This window comes from Rhinoderma darwinii, chromosome 4 (assembly GCF_050947455.1).
Source record: "Rhinoderma darwinii isolate aRhiDar2 chromosome 4, aRhiDar2.hap1, whole genome shotgun sequence".
NCBI lineage: Eukaryota > Metazoa > Chordata > Amphibia > Anura > Rhinodermatidae > Rhinoderma > Rhinoderma darwinii.
Window position 1 is genome coordinate 401,902,978 of NC_134690.1, and position 14,423 is coordinate 401,917,400.

The 14,423-nt window shown below is 46.9% G+C and overlaps 1 protein-coding gene across 5 annotated transcripts in view; it reads right to left on the bottom strand.

Annotated features, from left to right (window-relative positions):
- Positions 1-14,423, bottom strand: part of BABAM2 (BRISC and BRCA1 A complex member 2) — a 181,965-nt gene that overhangs the window by 96,744 nt on the left and 70,798 nt on the right. For all 5 annotated transcript variants that reach the window (XM_075863464.1, XM_075863461.1, XM_075863462.1 and 2 more), the window contains exon 7: positions 8,493-8,602. In XM_075863464.1, the coding sequence (XP_075719579.1) occupies positions 8,493-8,602 (110 nt within the window). The remainder of the gene's footprint in view (positions 1-8,492; positions 8,603-14,423) is intronic.

The following is a 14,423-nucleotide window of genomic DNA, read 5'->3' on the forward strand; positions in this document are numbered from 1 at the left end:
GTTTAGGTGGGTGAGTGGGGGTGGGGTAATGACCTCCGAGAACAAGAGCGGGGCGTATAAACAATATAATGTGGCATCGGAAAAACAGACCCTATAGATACAACGCAGAGGCCACGTGACCCACAACCAACCTGCCTGCGGTGTCCCGTATCTGGTAACTAAACGTTCAACAAACGTCTGACATGTCAGAAGTTTTGATTGGTGGGGGGTCCGAGCACTGAGACCCCCACCAATCGCTAGAACGAAGCGGCAGAAGGTCTCGTGTGAGCGCTCAACCGCTACGTTTCTATTCGGCTTTTTCCAGAGATCAATGTATCGGAGTACAGGGTCAATAGAAAGTCTAAGAGCCCGCACTCCGCCACATCGGTTTTCCGTCTCAAGAAGTGACATGCTCCTTCTCTTTACCGGGTGTATTTTACGCATCGTTTTTTAAAACGAAACGCCCTGTCTGAACGAAACGTTTTTCCCCATTGAATTTTAGCTACCGTTTTTTTCAGGCGTATTATTAGACGTTTACGCCCCGAAATACGCCTGAAAACACAGAATGTGAACACACACTAACGGTTATACTGATCAGTCAGGACACTGGTGACCTGTTTGTTCTACACCTTCTGTTGCTCATCTGCATAGCTGTCCACCATGCTGTACCTTCCAACACCACTTCTCTACCATACTAAGTTTACACACAGAGTTTTGATGCAGGTTTTTTTTTTTTTTTAACTAAAGCCAGAAGTGGATCCAAAGGAAAGATGTACAGAAAAGACAGATGTATCTCCATTCTTTGGTGTCCACTCCTGTGTTTCGCTAAAAAAAACAGAGCAAAAACTGCATCAAAACTGTGTGGTCCTGGCCTTAGGGTCCTTTTTTCACTGGCCAATTTGGGACAAAAAAACGAGCGCCGATCAACGAGACAGCTCACTGATCGGCGCTCGTTTGCTCCTTTCACAAGGCGCTATGATCAGCATCTATGGGGATGAAGGATCGTTACTGTGATCGCTCGTCCTCATAGATTTCCATCATGTCGGCAGCACATCGTTGTTTACACAGCGGGATGAGCTGCCGACAACGATAATTATTTAGTGCTGTATAAACGATACGATCAGCCGATTGCTCGTTCATGGCTGATCGTTGCCCTGTTTACACCGGGCAATTGTTGGGAACGAGCGTTCATATAAACATTCGTTTGCCTGATCATTGGCCAATGTAAAAGGGCCCTAACTCTTGGGCCAATGATCGCTGGCTATCGTCCTCCCGTATCACAACCGTTTCCTTCCATTTCCAGGACTTCTCTTGTGCTGCACCTACAGTCTGGATTTCCTCCACAGTTTAAAGCCCGGCCTGTTCATAGACTCCTGTGTCACATGACGGTTCTGCGGCTACGACCCCGGGATCACATCCTGACTTATTCACCCTCCGTCCTATCACCAGGTACTTTATTTGCGGCCTGGTGCAGACATTGGCCGACAGACTGGTTCATGTAGTGTTATTCATATCTCCCCCATTACAAGTTCTTGCTCAGACGTATGTAACCAGCCCGTTGTACCCATCATGGGACTCCCCTCCCCCCTTTAGATAGTAAGCTCTTATGGGCATTCTCCTCTCTGACCTTTGCTTCAATGTTTGCATATTTTCCCCCAATACGTCACTGTTTCCACCTTCCAAATTCTCAGGAGGTGCGTGCGGAGATCCAGCTGGTGAGTCTTTAGGGCAACGCTCCCTGGAAAAAAGTTTGCAAAATAGCTCGCCTCCCGAAACAAGAAACCTCCAGTGCCACCTACGGGTGCCCACATCTAAGCCAATCTCCGACTCTTTAAAGGGCCTTGAAATATGACTGTGGTTATTATTTATTTCTACAGCACCCAAATATTCCACAGCGTTGTACTGAAAGTTACATAGTAGAAGTCCCCAGCAGTGCAAAGTATTTCAGGAGAGGAATGTGGTGATCTTGTGGGGGGCAGTGACTTGTCCTCTCATGAGATGACGTTAGTGAGGACGGGGCTGGATGTGACAGGGCCTGATGTGAGGAGGGGAATGGAGACAATCGGAAGGTCACAGACTGAGAATAGTGGTAGGATCAGGGTCCACAGCAGCACAAAATATTTCAGGAGAGGGGAATGCTAAACTTGTGGGAGGTCATAAATATTTACATAAGGGAAGGAGCAGAGTGTCAGCAGCACAGAGTAGTTCAGGAGAAACATGTGCTGATCTTTTAAAAAGTCAGAGACGGTTACATGGTCGAAGGAGCAGGGGTTCTCACAGCAGCACAGAGTATTTCAAATGACGCGTGCCGATCTGGTGAGGGGTATGTGATGGGGGCAAAGTCATGAGTAGAGAGGGAATGGAAGTGGGAGGCCAAAGATAGGTATACAGTAGAAGGAGCAGGGTCCTCAGCAGAGCAGAGTATTTTAGGAGAGGATCGGGTTGATCTTGATTATAAAATACATGAAGTGCAGTCACCTGCGGGTCGCGTGCCGTCTTCGGCAGGGATTTCTCTGCTTCTTGTTTGTATATAGAAGTCACCGGTCAATTCTAACAAATACAAGACGTTCAGAGAAGAAAGAAAGTTACAGGAGTGCGCGCCGCCGCGGTTCATCCGAGGACATGAGACGACTGGTGTAAAGACAGGGAAATGAAAGGGGCCGCCGAGCAGGAGCTGTCCTTATATACACCAGGACCAGACAACCGGTCACGTAAAGTGGTCCTCCGAGGCCTCCCCGAGCTTCTCCTCCACATCATCCTGAGGACACAGAACCCCCGTCTCATGATCAATGTCATTCATTGGGGGTTGTCTTATGAAACCGCTGTCCACATTATGTTATTAGGTTATATAGGGGGTCACAGGACAGCTCCAGGTGTGGGGGACTCAGCGCACTCATGTAAAACCTGTAGCCAGGTGAACAGATTGCTGGTTGTCCCAGGAAGTTGGGGCTGTGCCGATCAGCAGATGAACGGGGTGACTGCTTTTTAGTTTTAATTATTCTGTCATTTTCTTATGTTCTTTGTGTTTTATTTCCTTTTGCTTGATGTCAGTGAATAGAAATATTCTTGCCTATATCCAGGGGCTGAAAACGCATCCTGAACAGGTGCACGTCTGGTTACAATAGAGAGCTATGATACACTGTAACGAGCCATGCACCCGTATGAGCAGAACAAAATCAGACTCTCCTAATTATCAAGAATGTTCCCATTCACTGGCAACAAGCAGAGGTTTTAAAAATGTGAAATAATAAAAACACATATATAAAGACACCAAATGTTTCATTATACAATGATTAGGCTTTAATTACATAAAACCAGGAAAAAAAAGTTGGTCGAGTGCCGCAGCCTCATCAGTTTTACTATTGGTGAAAGTCCCAACTCAAGGACCTCGGATGCCAATGACTTTCAGAAGCGGATTAAAGATGCACATACCCTTTAATTTAATATTCCTGTTTCAGCAAAAAAATTTAAATGTTTTTGCATATTGAAAAGTTCTGAAAGTTTCCAATTTTCTCTATCAATTCCTCAAGATCTCTGCTTGCTGTCAATGGGAACCTTATTGCTTACTTCCAGTGGATAAAGATCAGCCCTTGTCATGTGATCGACACACAGGTGGAGGGCTCGTTACAGTAGAGTTATCACAGCTGTGTCTAGTAACGAGCCGTGCCCCTTTCCAGATACTGGAATCCCCCTGGCTCACATGGCACGATGAGAGTTGTAGTTCTACCACAGCACATTTCATTTGCAGACTAGTGTTCGATACTAGATAAAATGATGAAATATCAAAAAGTAAAATAAAAGTGCACGTGTAGATTCAGATTTCATTGTCAAGGACTGGAATGGCTCCCCCTCCCCCGCTGTGTGAAGTCACTAGTCCCTAGTAAAGCAGCAGGTTGCAATCTCATGACATTGATGCAACCCACGAATTCCTGCCAGCCACTATGCGGGAGAGAAGTGACGGCCACTGACAGCACCGGGCAACGTGGGCAAACCTAATTGCCTTACTGTTTGCTGCTTTACCCCCAGGGCAGCAATATAGCTCATATACATCTGAGCCGTCAGGAGACATCTCCTCTCCAGACATCAAAAATACGGAAATCCACCCTACAATTGTGAGAAACCCTCAGCCGTGAAAAGTAATAGGTCTGTATGCTTTTGGATGTGAACAGGAATATACAGTAACAGCAAGCAGAGATCTTGAAAATGTTGCAGCATTAGTAATTTGAAGATCCTTTTATTATACAGTTATAAAATGTAATCCCCATCCATAGGCTAAGGGATAAATGATGGATTGATGGGGGCCCTTCTGCAGGGAAGCCCACTGATTACTAGCATGGGGGACCCCATCCCCCCTTATATGGTCATCCGCTACTGGGAGGAGACGTGTGAAGCGGTGGCCAAGCGTGTGCCCGACCTGCACCAGATCAGTTCATGAGAGGTATGGAAATAAAAATGTTCCCCTTCACTGACATCAAGCAGAGGTCTTTAAAATTGTTAGAAATGGATGCACAAAGTATATTAGAACGCTTCAAAACCCCTTTAAAATGCTTCCAAAGTATCGATCACAGTCCGGGAATAAAACACGCTACATATGCAGCAGTGTCAAGATGGCGGATGTGTCAGGGATATGACATTACAGCAGACCCCGAGAGCAGAATCCTCCTCCATCTGAGCTCTGACAACCGGCTCCCAATTAATTTCAGACCACATTAGGAAACTGCTTAAATGGCAATCACCCTGTACAATATTAATAATCCCATTAGCTGTGGGTTCTAAATTCTCTGAGGTTTCCCTGCAGACCCGTCAGAGGCATCCGAGTGCTTTATGACGGACTGCAGCACATTCACATGAAAACCACCGATGTATAATTATAGGCAACACGCTGGATTCTGCCTATTAGACGTTTACTGTGGCGTCGATGTAACGGATATATTGAATAGTAGCATTAGTGGAGCTTCCCTGTGAGCCATGCAGTGCTGACAGACGAGTAACACTCCCCACAACTCACTGCATTTACCCTGATTATGCAAAGTAAGGGTGCCATACCCATTACATCCAAGTTGGGTTCCCATACCCATTACATCCAAGTTCGGTGCCCATACCCAATACATCCAAGTTGGGTTCCCATACCCATTACATCCAAGTTGGGTTCCCATACCCATTACATCCAAGTTGGGTGCTCATACCCAATACATCCAAGTTGGGTTCCCATACCCAATACATCCAAGTTGGGTTCCCATACCCAATACATCCAAGTTGGGTGCCCATACCCAATACATCCAAGTCAGGTGCTCATACCCAATACATCCAAGTTGGGTTCCCATACCCATTACATCCAAGTTGGGTGCCCATACCCAATACATCCAAGTTGGGTTCCCATACCCATTACATCCAAGTTGGGTTCCCATACCCATTACATCCAAGTTGGGTGCTCATACCCAATACATCCAAGTTGGGTTCCCATACCCAATACATCCAAGTTGGGTTCCCATACCCAATACATCCAAGTTGGGTGCCCATACCCAATACATCCAAGTCGGGTGCTCATACCCATTACATCCAAGTTGGGTGCCCATACCCATTACATCCAAGTTGGGTGCCCATACCCATTACATCCAAGTTGGGTGCCCATACCCATTACATCCAAGTTGGGTGCCCATACCCATTACATCCAAGTTGGGTGCCCATACCCATACCCACTACATCCAAGTTGGGTGCCCATACCCATACCCACTACATCCAAGTTGGGTGCCCATACCCATACCCACTACATCCAAGTTGGGTGCCCATACCCATACCCACTACATCCAAGTTGGGTGCCCATACCCATACCCACTACATCCAAGTTGGGTACCCATACCCACTACATCCAAGTTGGGTGCCCATACCCATTACATCCAAGTTGGGTGCCCTTACAAATTACATCCAAGTTGGTCGAACCTGACTATTTTGGCATGAGCTGTCAACTATCTAATGTGGATGGAGTTTCCCAACGACGGGGGAATAAATGATTGAGCATGCTGGATTTCCACAGGAGATAAGCCACTTCCTGGAGGAGGGGACAGAGGAGCCAGGAGGAGGGGGACAGAGGAGACGATAGGAGGGAGACAGAGGAGCCTGGAGGGGGGGGGGGGGACAGAGGAGCCTGGAGGGGGGGGGGGACAGAGGAGCCTGGAGGGGGGGGGGGGACAGAGGAGCCTGGAGGGGGGGGGGGACAGAGGAGCCTGGAGGGGGGGGGACAGAGGAGCCTGGAGGGGGGGGGGGACAGAGGAGCCTGGAGGGGGGGGGGACAGAGGAGCCTGGAGGGGGGGGGGACAGAGGAGCCTGGAGGGGGGGGGGGACAGAGGAGCCTGTAGGGGGGGGGGACAGAGGAGCCTGGAGGGGGGGGGGACAGGGGAGCCTGGAGGGGGGACGACGACAGAGGAGCCTGGAGGGGGGACGACGACAGAGGAGCCTGGAGGGGGGACGACGACAGAGGAGCCTGGAGGGGGGACGACGACAGAGGAGCCTGGAGGGGGGACGACGACAGAGGAGTCTGGAGGGGGGACGACGACAGAGGAGCCTGGAGGGGGGGGGGGGACAGAGGAGCCTGGAGGGGGGGGGACAGAGGAGCCTGGAGGGAGGGGGGACAGAGGAGCCTGGAGGGAGGGGGGACAGAGGAGCCTGGAGGGAGGGGGGACAGAGGAGCCTGGAGGGAGGGGGGACAGAGGAGCCTGGAGGGAGGGGGGACAGAGGAGTTTGGCGGTGCTTGTATCCTTGCGTGGCCGGGCGTGCCTGTGTATGGTGGAGTCGGCAGACACTTATGTGAAGTATATAGTGATGTACAGCTCCAGTCTGTAGAATTCCGAGCCCGTTCCCTGTAATACAGGAGCAGACACACGGGAGTAGTCACTGGGGCCGGCACAAGAGGAGTTAACAGGCGACTATAAGAAATAGATGGAACTGGCATGTAAACCATCTGATTTCCCCGAACACATAACCAGCGAGTTTATCCAGCAGGACCCCGGCTTGTGAAGAACACGTAAACAGCAGCGTTACACAAGAACGGCCTTTGTTCTCTGCGGTTGTTACAGGATTTATTACAATCTTCATAAAATTGCTGTACATTATCTTTCCTCGATTTACTGAGCAGCCCCGAGACCTATAAACCCAGAATATTTATGGCTCGGCTAACAACCCTAGGTTACCATACAATGAGCGGGTCCTAGAGCCAACCACGGGGGTCAGTCACTTACTGGAATGCTACACAGATAAGTTTCATTAGTGATCAGTGACTTCAGCTTAGCTGCATTGTCTATTGGTGTTCTGAAATCCTACCACTCACCCCCATGCTTTACACTGCAGTGCTGCTCCATTAGGACACACCCTTAACGGCATTGTTTATTGGAGTCCGTAAACCACCACAGACTGCTGCCCCTAACCCCCATACTTTACACTGTAGTTCTGCTCCATTAGGACACAGCTATGATCAGTGACTCAAGCTTAGCTGCATTGTAAAGTCTGAAATCCACCTTCTGTCTCAGGGTATGTGCACACACACTAATTACGTCCGTAATTGACGGACGTATTTCAGCCGCAAGTCCCGGACCGAACACAGTGCAGGGAGCCGGGCTCCTAGCATCATAGTTATATACGATGCTAGGAGTCCCTGCCTCGCTGCAGGACAACTGTCCCATACTGTAATCATATTTTCAGTACGGGACAGTTGTCCTGCAGCGAGGCAGGGACTCCTAGCATCGTACATAAGTATGATGCTAGGAGCCCGGCTCCCTGCACTGTGTTCGGTCCTGGACTTGCGGCCAAAATACGTCCGTCAATTACGGACGTAATTAGTGTGTGTGCACATACCCTCAGAGGCTCAGGATGCTGCTCCGCCCCTCCCCCATGAATTACGCTGCAGCACTGCTTTATTAGACTGGTGGCTGTTTAATTAACAAACTTTGGCAATTGCAGCAACTTCTGATGTACTAACATACACCTGTTTCCACAGTTTGGTGAAAATGCCCTTTAAGGCTTCCAATAAACCATTAGAGCACAGATATGATAAGTGACTCCAGCTAAGCTGCATTATCTGTTGTAGACGGAGGTAGTCAGAGACCCACCTCATGTCTCAGAGGCTAAGGCTGCTGCTCGGACCATCCCATGCTTTACACTGCAGCTATGTTCCATTACAATACAGCTATGATCGGTGGCTTAGCTGCATTGTGTATAGGACTGCTTTGCGTAGCAGAGGCCCAAGGCTGCTGCTCTGTCTGCCCCCCATGCTCTACACTGCAGCTCTGGTAGTTCAGATTGCACAATGTATAAGCACAAATCACAAGGAGGACAGAATGATTCTAAATTACAAACAGCATTTAGACAATAAGCACTTATAAAGGATACATAACGCCCCTCCTCTGTTAAACCCACTCTTAAAGGAGATGTCACCCCAGGGTAACGGATGACAAATCATAAATCAAGTGGACAGAACACAGAAATAGAAAACAAACATTCAACGCACTGGATCCACTTACTGTTCTACTCGGGGGGACAGGAAGAGTTTGGGGAACACTTGCGTAGCTTCTGCATCTTCAAAGCTGACCGTCAGCAAAGCGACGTCCTCCCCCGGGTCCTCGTTAGCGTCCTGAACAGAAAGAAACAGAAGATGAAACACCGATAATTATCCTATTCTTAATAAACATATCGCACATGTTATATGACCAATGTTTCCTTACATCAATCAATATAACGTGAGAGGACAGCAGCTCCAATACAGGAGAACATCCACACACTAAACATCTACATGACAGCAGCACCAATACAGGAGAACATCCACATGACAGCCGCTCCAATCCAGGAGAACATCCACACACTAAACATCTACATGACAGCAGAACCAATACAGGAGAACATCCACACACTAAACATCTACATGACTGTAGCTCCAATACAGGAGAACATCCACACACTAAACATCTACATGACAGCCGCTCCAATACAGGAGAACATCCACACACTAAACATCTACATGACAGCAGCACCAATACAGGAGAACATCCACACACTAAACATCTACATGACAGCCGCTCCAATCCAGGAGAACATCCACACACTAAACATCTACATGACAGCAGCACCAATACAGGAGAACATCCAAACACTAAACATCTACATGACAGCAGCACCAATACAGGAGAACATCCACACACTAAACATCTACATGACAGCAGCACCAATACAGGAGAACATCCACACACTAAACATCTACATGACAGCAGCACCAATACAGGAGAACACCCACACACTAAACATCTACATGACAGCAGCTCCAATACAGGAGAACACCCACACACTAAACATCTACATGACAGCAGCAACAATACAGGAGAACATCCACACACTAAACATCTACATGACAGCAGCTCCAATACAGGAGAACATCCACACACTAAACATCTACATGACAGCAGCACCAATACAGGAGAACACCCACACACTAAACATCTACATGACAGCAGCACCAATACAGGAGAACATCCACACACTAAACATCTACATGACAGCAGCACCAATACAGGAGAACATGCACACACTAAACATCTACATGACAGCAGCTCCAATACAGGAGAACATCCACACACTAAACATCTACATGACAGCAGCTCCAATACAGGAGAACATCCACACACTAAACATCTACATGACAGCAGCTCCAATACAGGAGAACACCCACACACTAAACATCTACAGGACAGCAAAGTCAGTCACATACATCTCATCTGAATCTATCTATCGATCTATCTCACTTGTGTATATATATATATATATATATATATATATATATATATATATATATATATATATATATATATATATATATACACATACACACACACACACACTACCGCTCAAAAGTTTAGGGTCACTTAGAAATTTCCTTATTTTTGAAAGAAAAGCACAGTTTTTTTCAATGAAGATAACATTAAATTAATCAGAAATCCACTCTATACATTGTTAATGTGGTAAATGACTATTCTAGCTGCAAACGTCTGGTTTTTAATGCAATATCTACGTAGGTGTATAGAGGCCCATTTACAGCAACCATCACTCCAGTGTTCTAATGGTACATTGTGTTTGCTAACTGTGTTAGAAGGCTAATGGATGATTAGAAAACACTTGAAAACCCTTGTGCAATTATGTTAGCACCGCTGTAAACAGTTTTGCTGTTTAGAGGAGCTATAAAACTGACCTTCCTTTGAGCTAGTTGAGAATCTGGAGCATTACATTTGTGGGTTCGATTAAACTCTCAAAATGGCTAGAAAAAGAGAGCTTTCATGTGAAACTCGACAGTCTATTCTTGTTCTTAGAAATGAAGGCTATTCCATGCGAGAAATTGCCAAGAAACTGAAGATTTCCTACAACGGTGTGTACTACTCCCTTCAGAGGACAGCACAAACAGGCTCTAACCAGAGTAGAAAGAGAAGTGGGAGGCCCCGCTGCACAACTGAGCAACAAGACAAGTACATTAGAGTCTCTAGTTTGAGAAATAGACGCCTCACAGGTCCTCAACTGGCAGTGTCAACGTCTACAGTGAAGAGGCGACTCCGGGATGCTGGCCTTCAGGGCAGAGTGGCAAAGAAAAAGCCATATCTGAGACTGGCTAATAAAAGGAAAAGATTAATATGGGCAAAAGCACACAGACATTGGACAGAGGAAGATTGGAAAAAAGTATGGACAGACGAATGGAAGTTTGAGGTGTTTGGATCACACAGAAGAACATTTGTGAGACGCAGAACAACTGAAAAGATGCTGGAAGAGTGCCTGACGCCATCTGTCAAGCATGGTGGAGGTCATGTGATGGTCTGGGGTTGCTTTGGTGCTGGTAAAGTGGGAGATTTGTACAAGGTAAAAGGGATTTTGAATAAGGAAGGCTATCACTCCATTTGGCAACGCCATGCCATACCCTGTGGACAGCGCTTGATTGGAGCCAATTTCATCCTACAACAGGACAATGACCCAAAGCACCTCTAAATGATGCAAGAACTATTTAGGGAAGAAGCCGGCAGCTGGTATTCTATCTGTAATGGAGTGGCCAGCGCAGTCACCAGATCTCACCCCCATAGAGCTGTTGTGGGAGGAGCTTGACCGTATGGTACGCAAGAAGTGCCCATCAAGCCAATCCAACTTGTGGGAGGGGCTTCTGGAAGAAGGGGGGGAAATGTCTCCCGATTATCTCAGCAAATTAACAGCTGGAATGCCAAAGGTCTGCAATGCTGGAATTGCTGCAAATGGAGCGACGAAAGCAAAGTCTGAAGGAGAAAATTATTATTTTAAATAAAAATCATTATTTCTAACCTTGTCAATGTCTTGTCTATATTTTCTAGTCATTTTGCAACTCATTTGATAAATATAAGTGTGAGTTTTCATGGAAAACACAAAATTGTCTGGGTGACCCCAAACTTTTGAACGGTAGTGTATATATATACATACACATACATATATCGTGACATTTACTACAACTTATGATGATACTATTATTTGGGGCATCTGCGATTTTCCATCAGACTGCAGGTAAATCTGGTTCATTATCTAGATGTGGCAGCAATGGGTTTGACACCTTCAGTGCACAGCGTTGTGTAAATCCTTGGACATTTGCTACTTTCTGGAAGCGACAACGTCAATAACAGGATATCATGATGACAAATAAGAGCAGGTATGAAATGTATACGACTACTGCTGCGACGTTGTGGCTTTCTGGAATGCAGCCATACATTCCCAGTAGTGCCCGCCAGACGGACGCTACATAGCTCGCTAATCCCACACAGCCGCTGTAATGTACAGAGAAATATGACGGCGGGTATGAACGTAGGGTGACAGTGAGCGGACTCTACACGAGACAGGGGAAGAAATTCCAAAAACATTGGAGAATGTGTGACATCAAGTCTACTCCAGTCACATGCAAAGCTGCATTCAAAGTTGTGCTGGCTGCCAGTTATAAAACTTCTGAAAGTGTCATATGAGAAGTTTTGATCAACAGGGGCTGAGCGTTGCGCTCCTTCAGTTCTGATCTGCTTTTTCAGATTAAATAAAGGTATTCAGCTCTGCTAAGCTAGCTGCGTACGGGCTACAGACAGGGGTCCGCATTCAAAACAAACTCTTAGAACGCCTATAGCCTACACTGCCAGCCTCACCTGTCCAATGGCCTAGCACATGTCACTACTATTTGCAGGGAGTTTGTATGTTCTTCCTTTTTATACTGATACAAGTTTCCTCCCACACCAAAAACATCCTGCGGATTTCCCAACCATCCATTATCTTTATCTATAACCTCACGTCTATCCATTTCATTACTAACGATCTACATTATAAAAGACACAATTAGGTGGACTCCCTTAATTATTGAGTTCAGGTGCTTCAGAACACATTGCGAACAGGTGCATAAAATCCAGCACACAGTCATGTTATCTCCATAGACAAACATTGCTAGTAGTATGGCAGTGTCTTAGGATGCCACAAGTTAGTTCATGACATTTCTGATCTGTTAGACCTGACCCGGTCACCTGTAAGTGTTACTATTATGTTCTAGATCTGCCCCGGTCACCTGTAAGTGTTACTATTATGTTCTAGATCTGCACCGGTCACCTGTAAGTGTTATTATCTGCTAAATCTGCACCGGTCATCTGGGTTATTATCTGCTAGATCTGCCCTGGTCACCTGTAAGTGTTGTTGTTATTATTTGCTAGATCTGCCCTGGTCACCTGTAAGTGTTATTATTATCTGATAGATCTGCCCTGGTCACCTGTAAGTGTTATTATTATCTGATAGATCTGCCCTGGTCACCTGTAAGTGTTATTATCTGATAGATCTGTCCTGGTCACCTGTGTTATTATTATCTGCTAGATCTGCCCTGGTCACCTGTAAGTGGTATTATCTGATAGATCTGTCCTGGTCCCGTGTTGTTATTATCTGATAGATCTACTCTGATCACTTGTACGTGTTATTATCTGCTGAAGTGTGTGGTGTGTAATAATCGCCTATTCACTGTTATATCACTCACTACAGAGATCCACACGGTCTCTGTGAGTGACATCAGCACCAGAACTGTGCGTCCGGAGCTTCATGAAATGGGTTTCCATGGTTGCTGCACACAAATTTAAGATCACCATGCACAATGCCAAGCGGCGGCTGGAGAGGTGTAAAGCATGAAGCCACCGGGCTCTGGATCAGCGTGTACCTCCATCACTATCTGGCAGTCTGATGGAGGAATGTGGGTTTGGCGGATGCCAGGAGAACGGTAACTACCGGAATACATAGGGCCCACTGTAACGTGGTGGAGGAGGGGTAATGGTCTGGGGTTGTTTTTCAGGGTTCGGCCCCTTATTTCCAGTGAGGGGTTGATGCTCCAACATACAAAATACATTTTTTACAACTTTATCAACCAACTATATGGTAACAGTTTTGGGTTCGGCTCTTTCCTGCTCCAGCATGACTGCGCCCCAGTGCACACAGCGACCTCCATAAAGAAATGGGGTGAGGGGTTTGGTGTGGAGGAACTCGAGTGGCTGCACAACACCCCGAACTCAACCTCAACCAACACCATTGGGATGAATTGGAACGCTGATTGTGAGCCAGACCTTCTCCAACATCAGCGCCTGACCCCACGAATGGGCACAAATTCCCCAAGAAGCAAAACGAGGCCAATTCCATATTAACTCTCATGGTTTCGGAGTGGGATATGTAACAAGCTCATATAGGTGTGATGGTTGGGGGTCCACGTACATTTGGCCATATATGTATCCATCTCTGCACTGCGGGACACATTGCTATATGACCAGCCTGTCCTGTAATGTTTGCCAGTAAGAGGCAGCAAGAAAATGTGAGGTAACCAATAGAAAACCACAGCTTTGGATGTGACTGTAGTATTAGAGAACTCCAGACTAGTAAGAGCAATGTGATGCACAATGACATTGTATTCAGATATAAACACTGGACCCCACAAGGTGACTCCCCCCTCAATGAACTGTAATCAGTGGGGTTAATGTATTGCACAGACCTGGTCACTGGTGTATGAGGGGCCGATCACGAGCCTTGATCCCACCGACTGGAAGAGAGCTCCCCCGTTACTGGAAGAGAGCTCCCCCGTTACTGGAAGAGAGATCCCGCGTTACTGGAAGAGAGATCCCGCGTTACTGGAAGAGAGCTCCCCCGTTACACACTCCACATGGCTGCACAGCACTCTGGCACCGGATCTGACCATGGTCCTGTGTGCAGCGCTTCACAAGAGATATAAAACCTGCACATCTGATGCTTCGTATAAATAGTAACGTGACACCTTTAAGACTTAAAGGCACCCGACAGGCAAAATAGATCCTCTGTTATTCCTAGTGTGGCGGGCAGTGCCCGACAGTAGGAGCCTTTCTTAGGTGCTCTTTGAATCCCTGTGTCATGCTCCGCCCCCTCAGGCT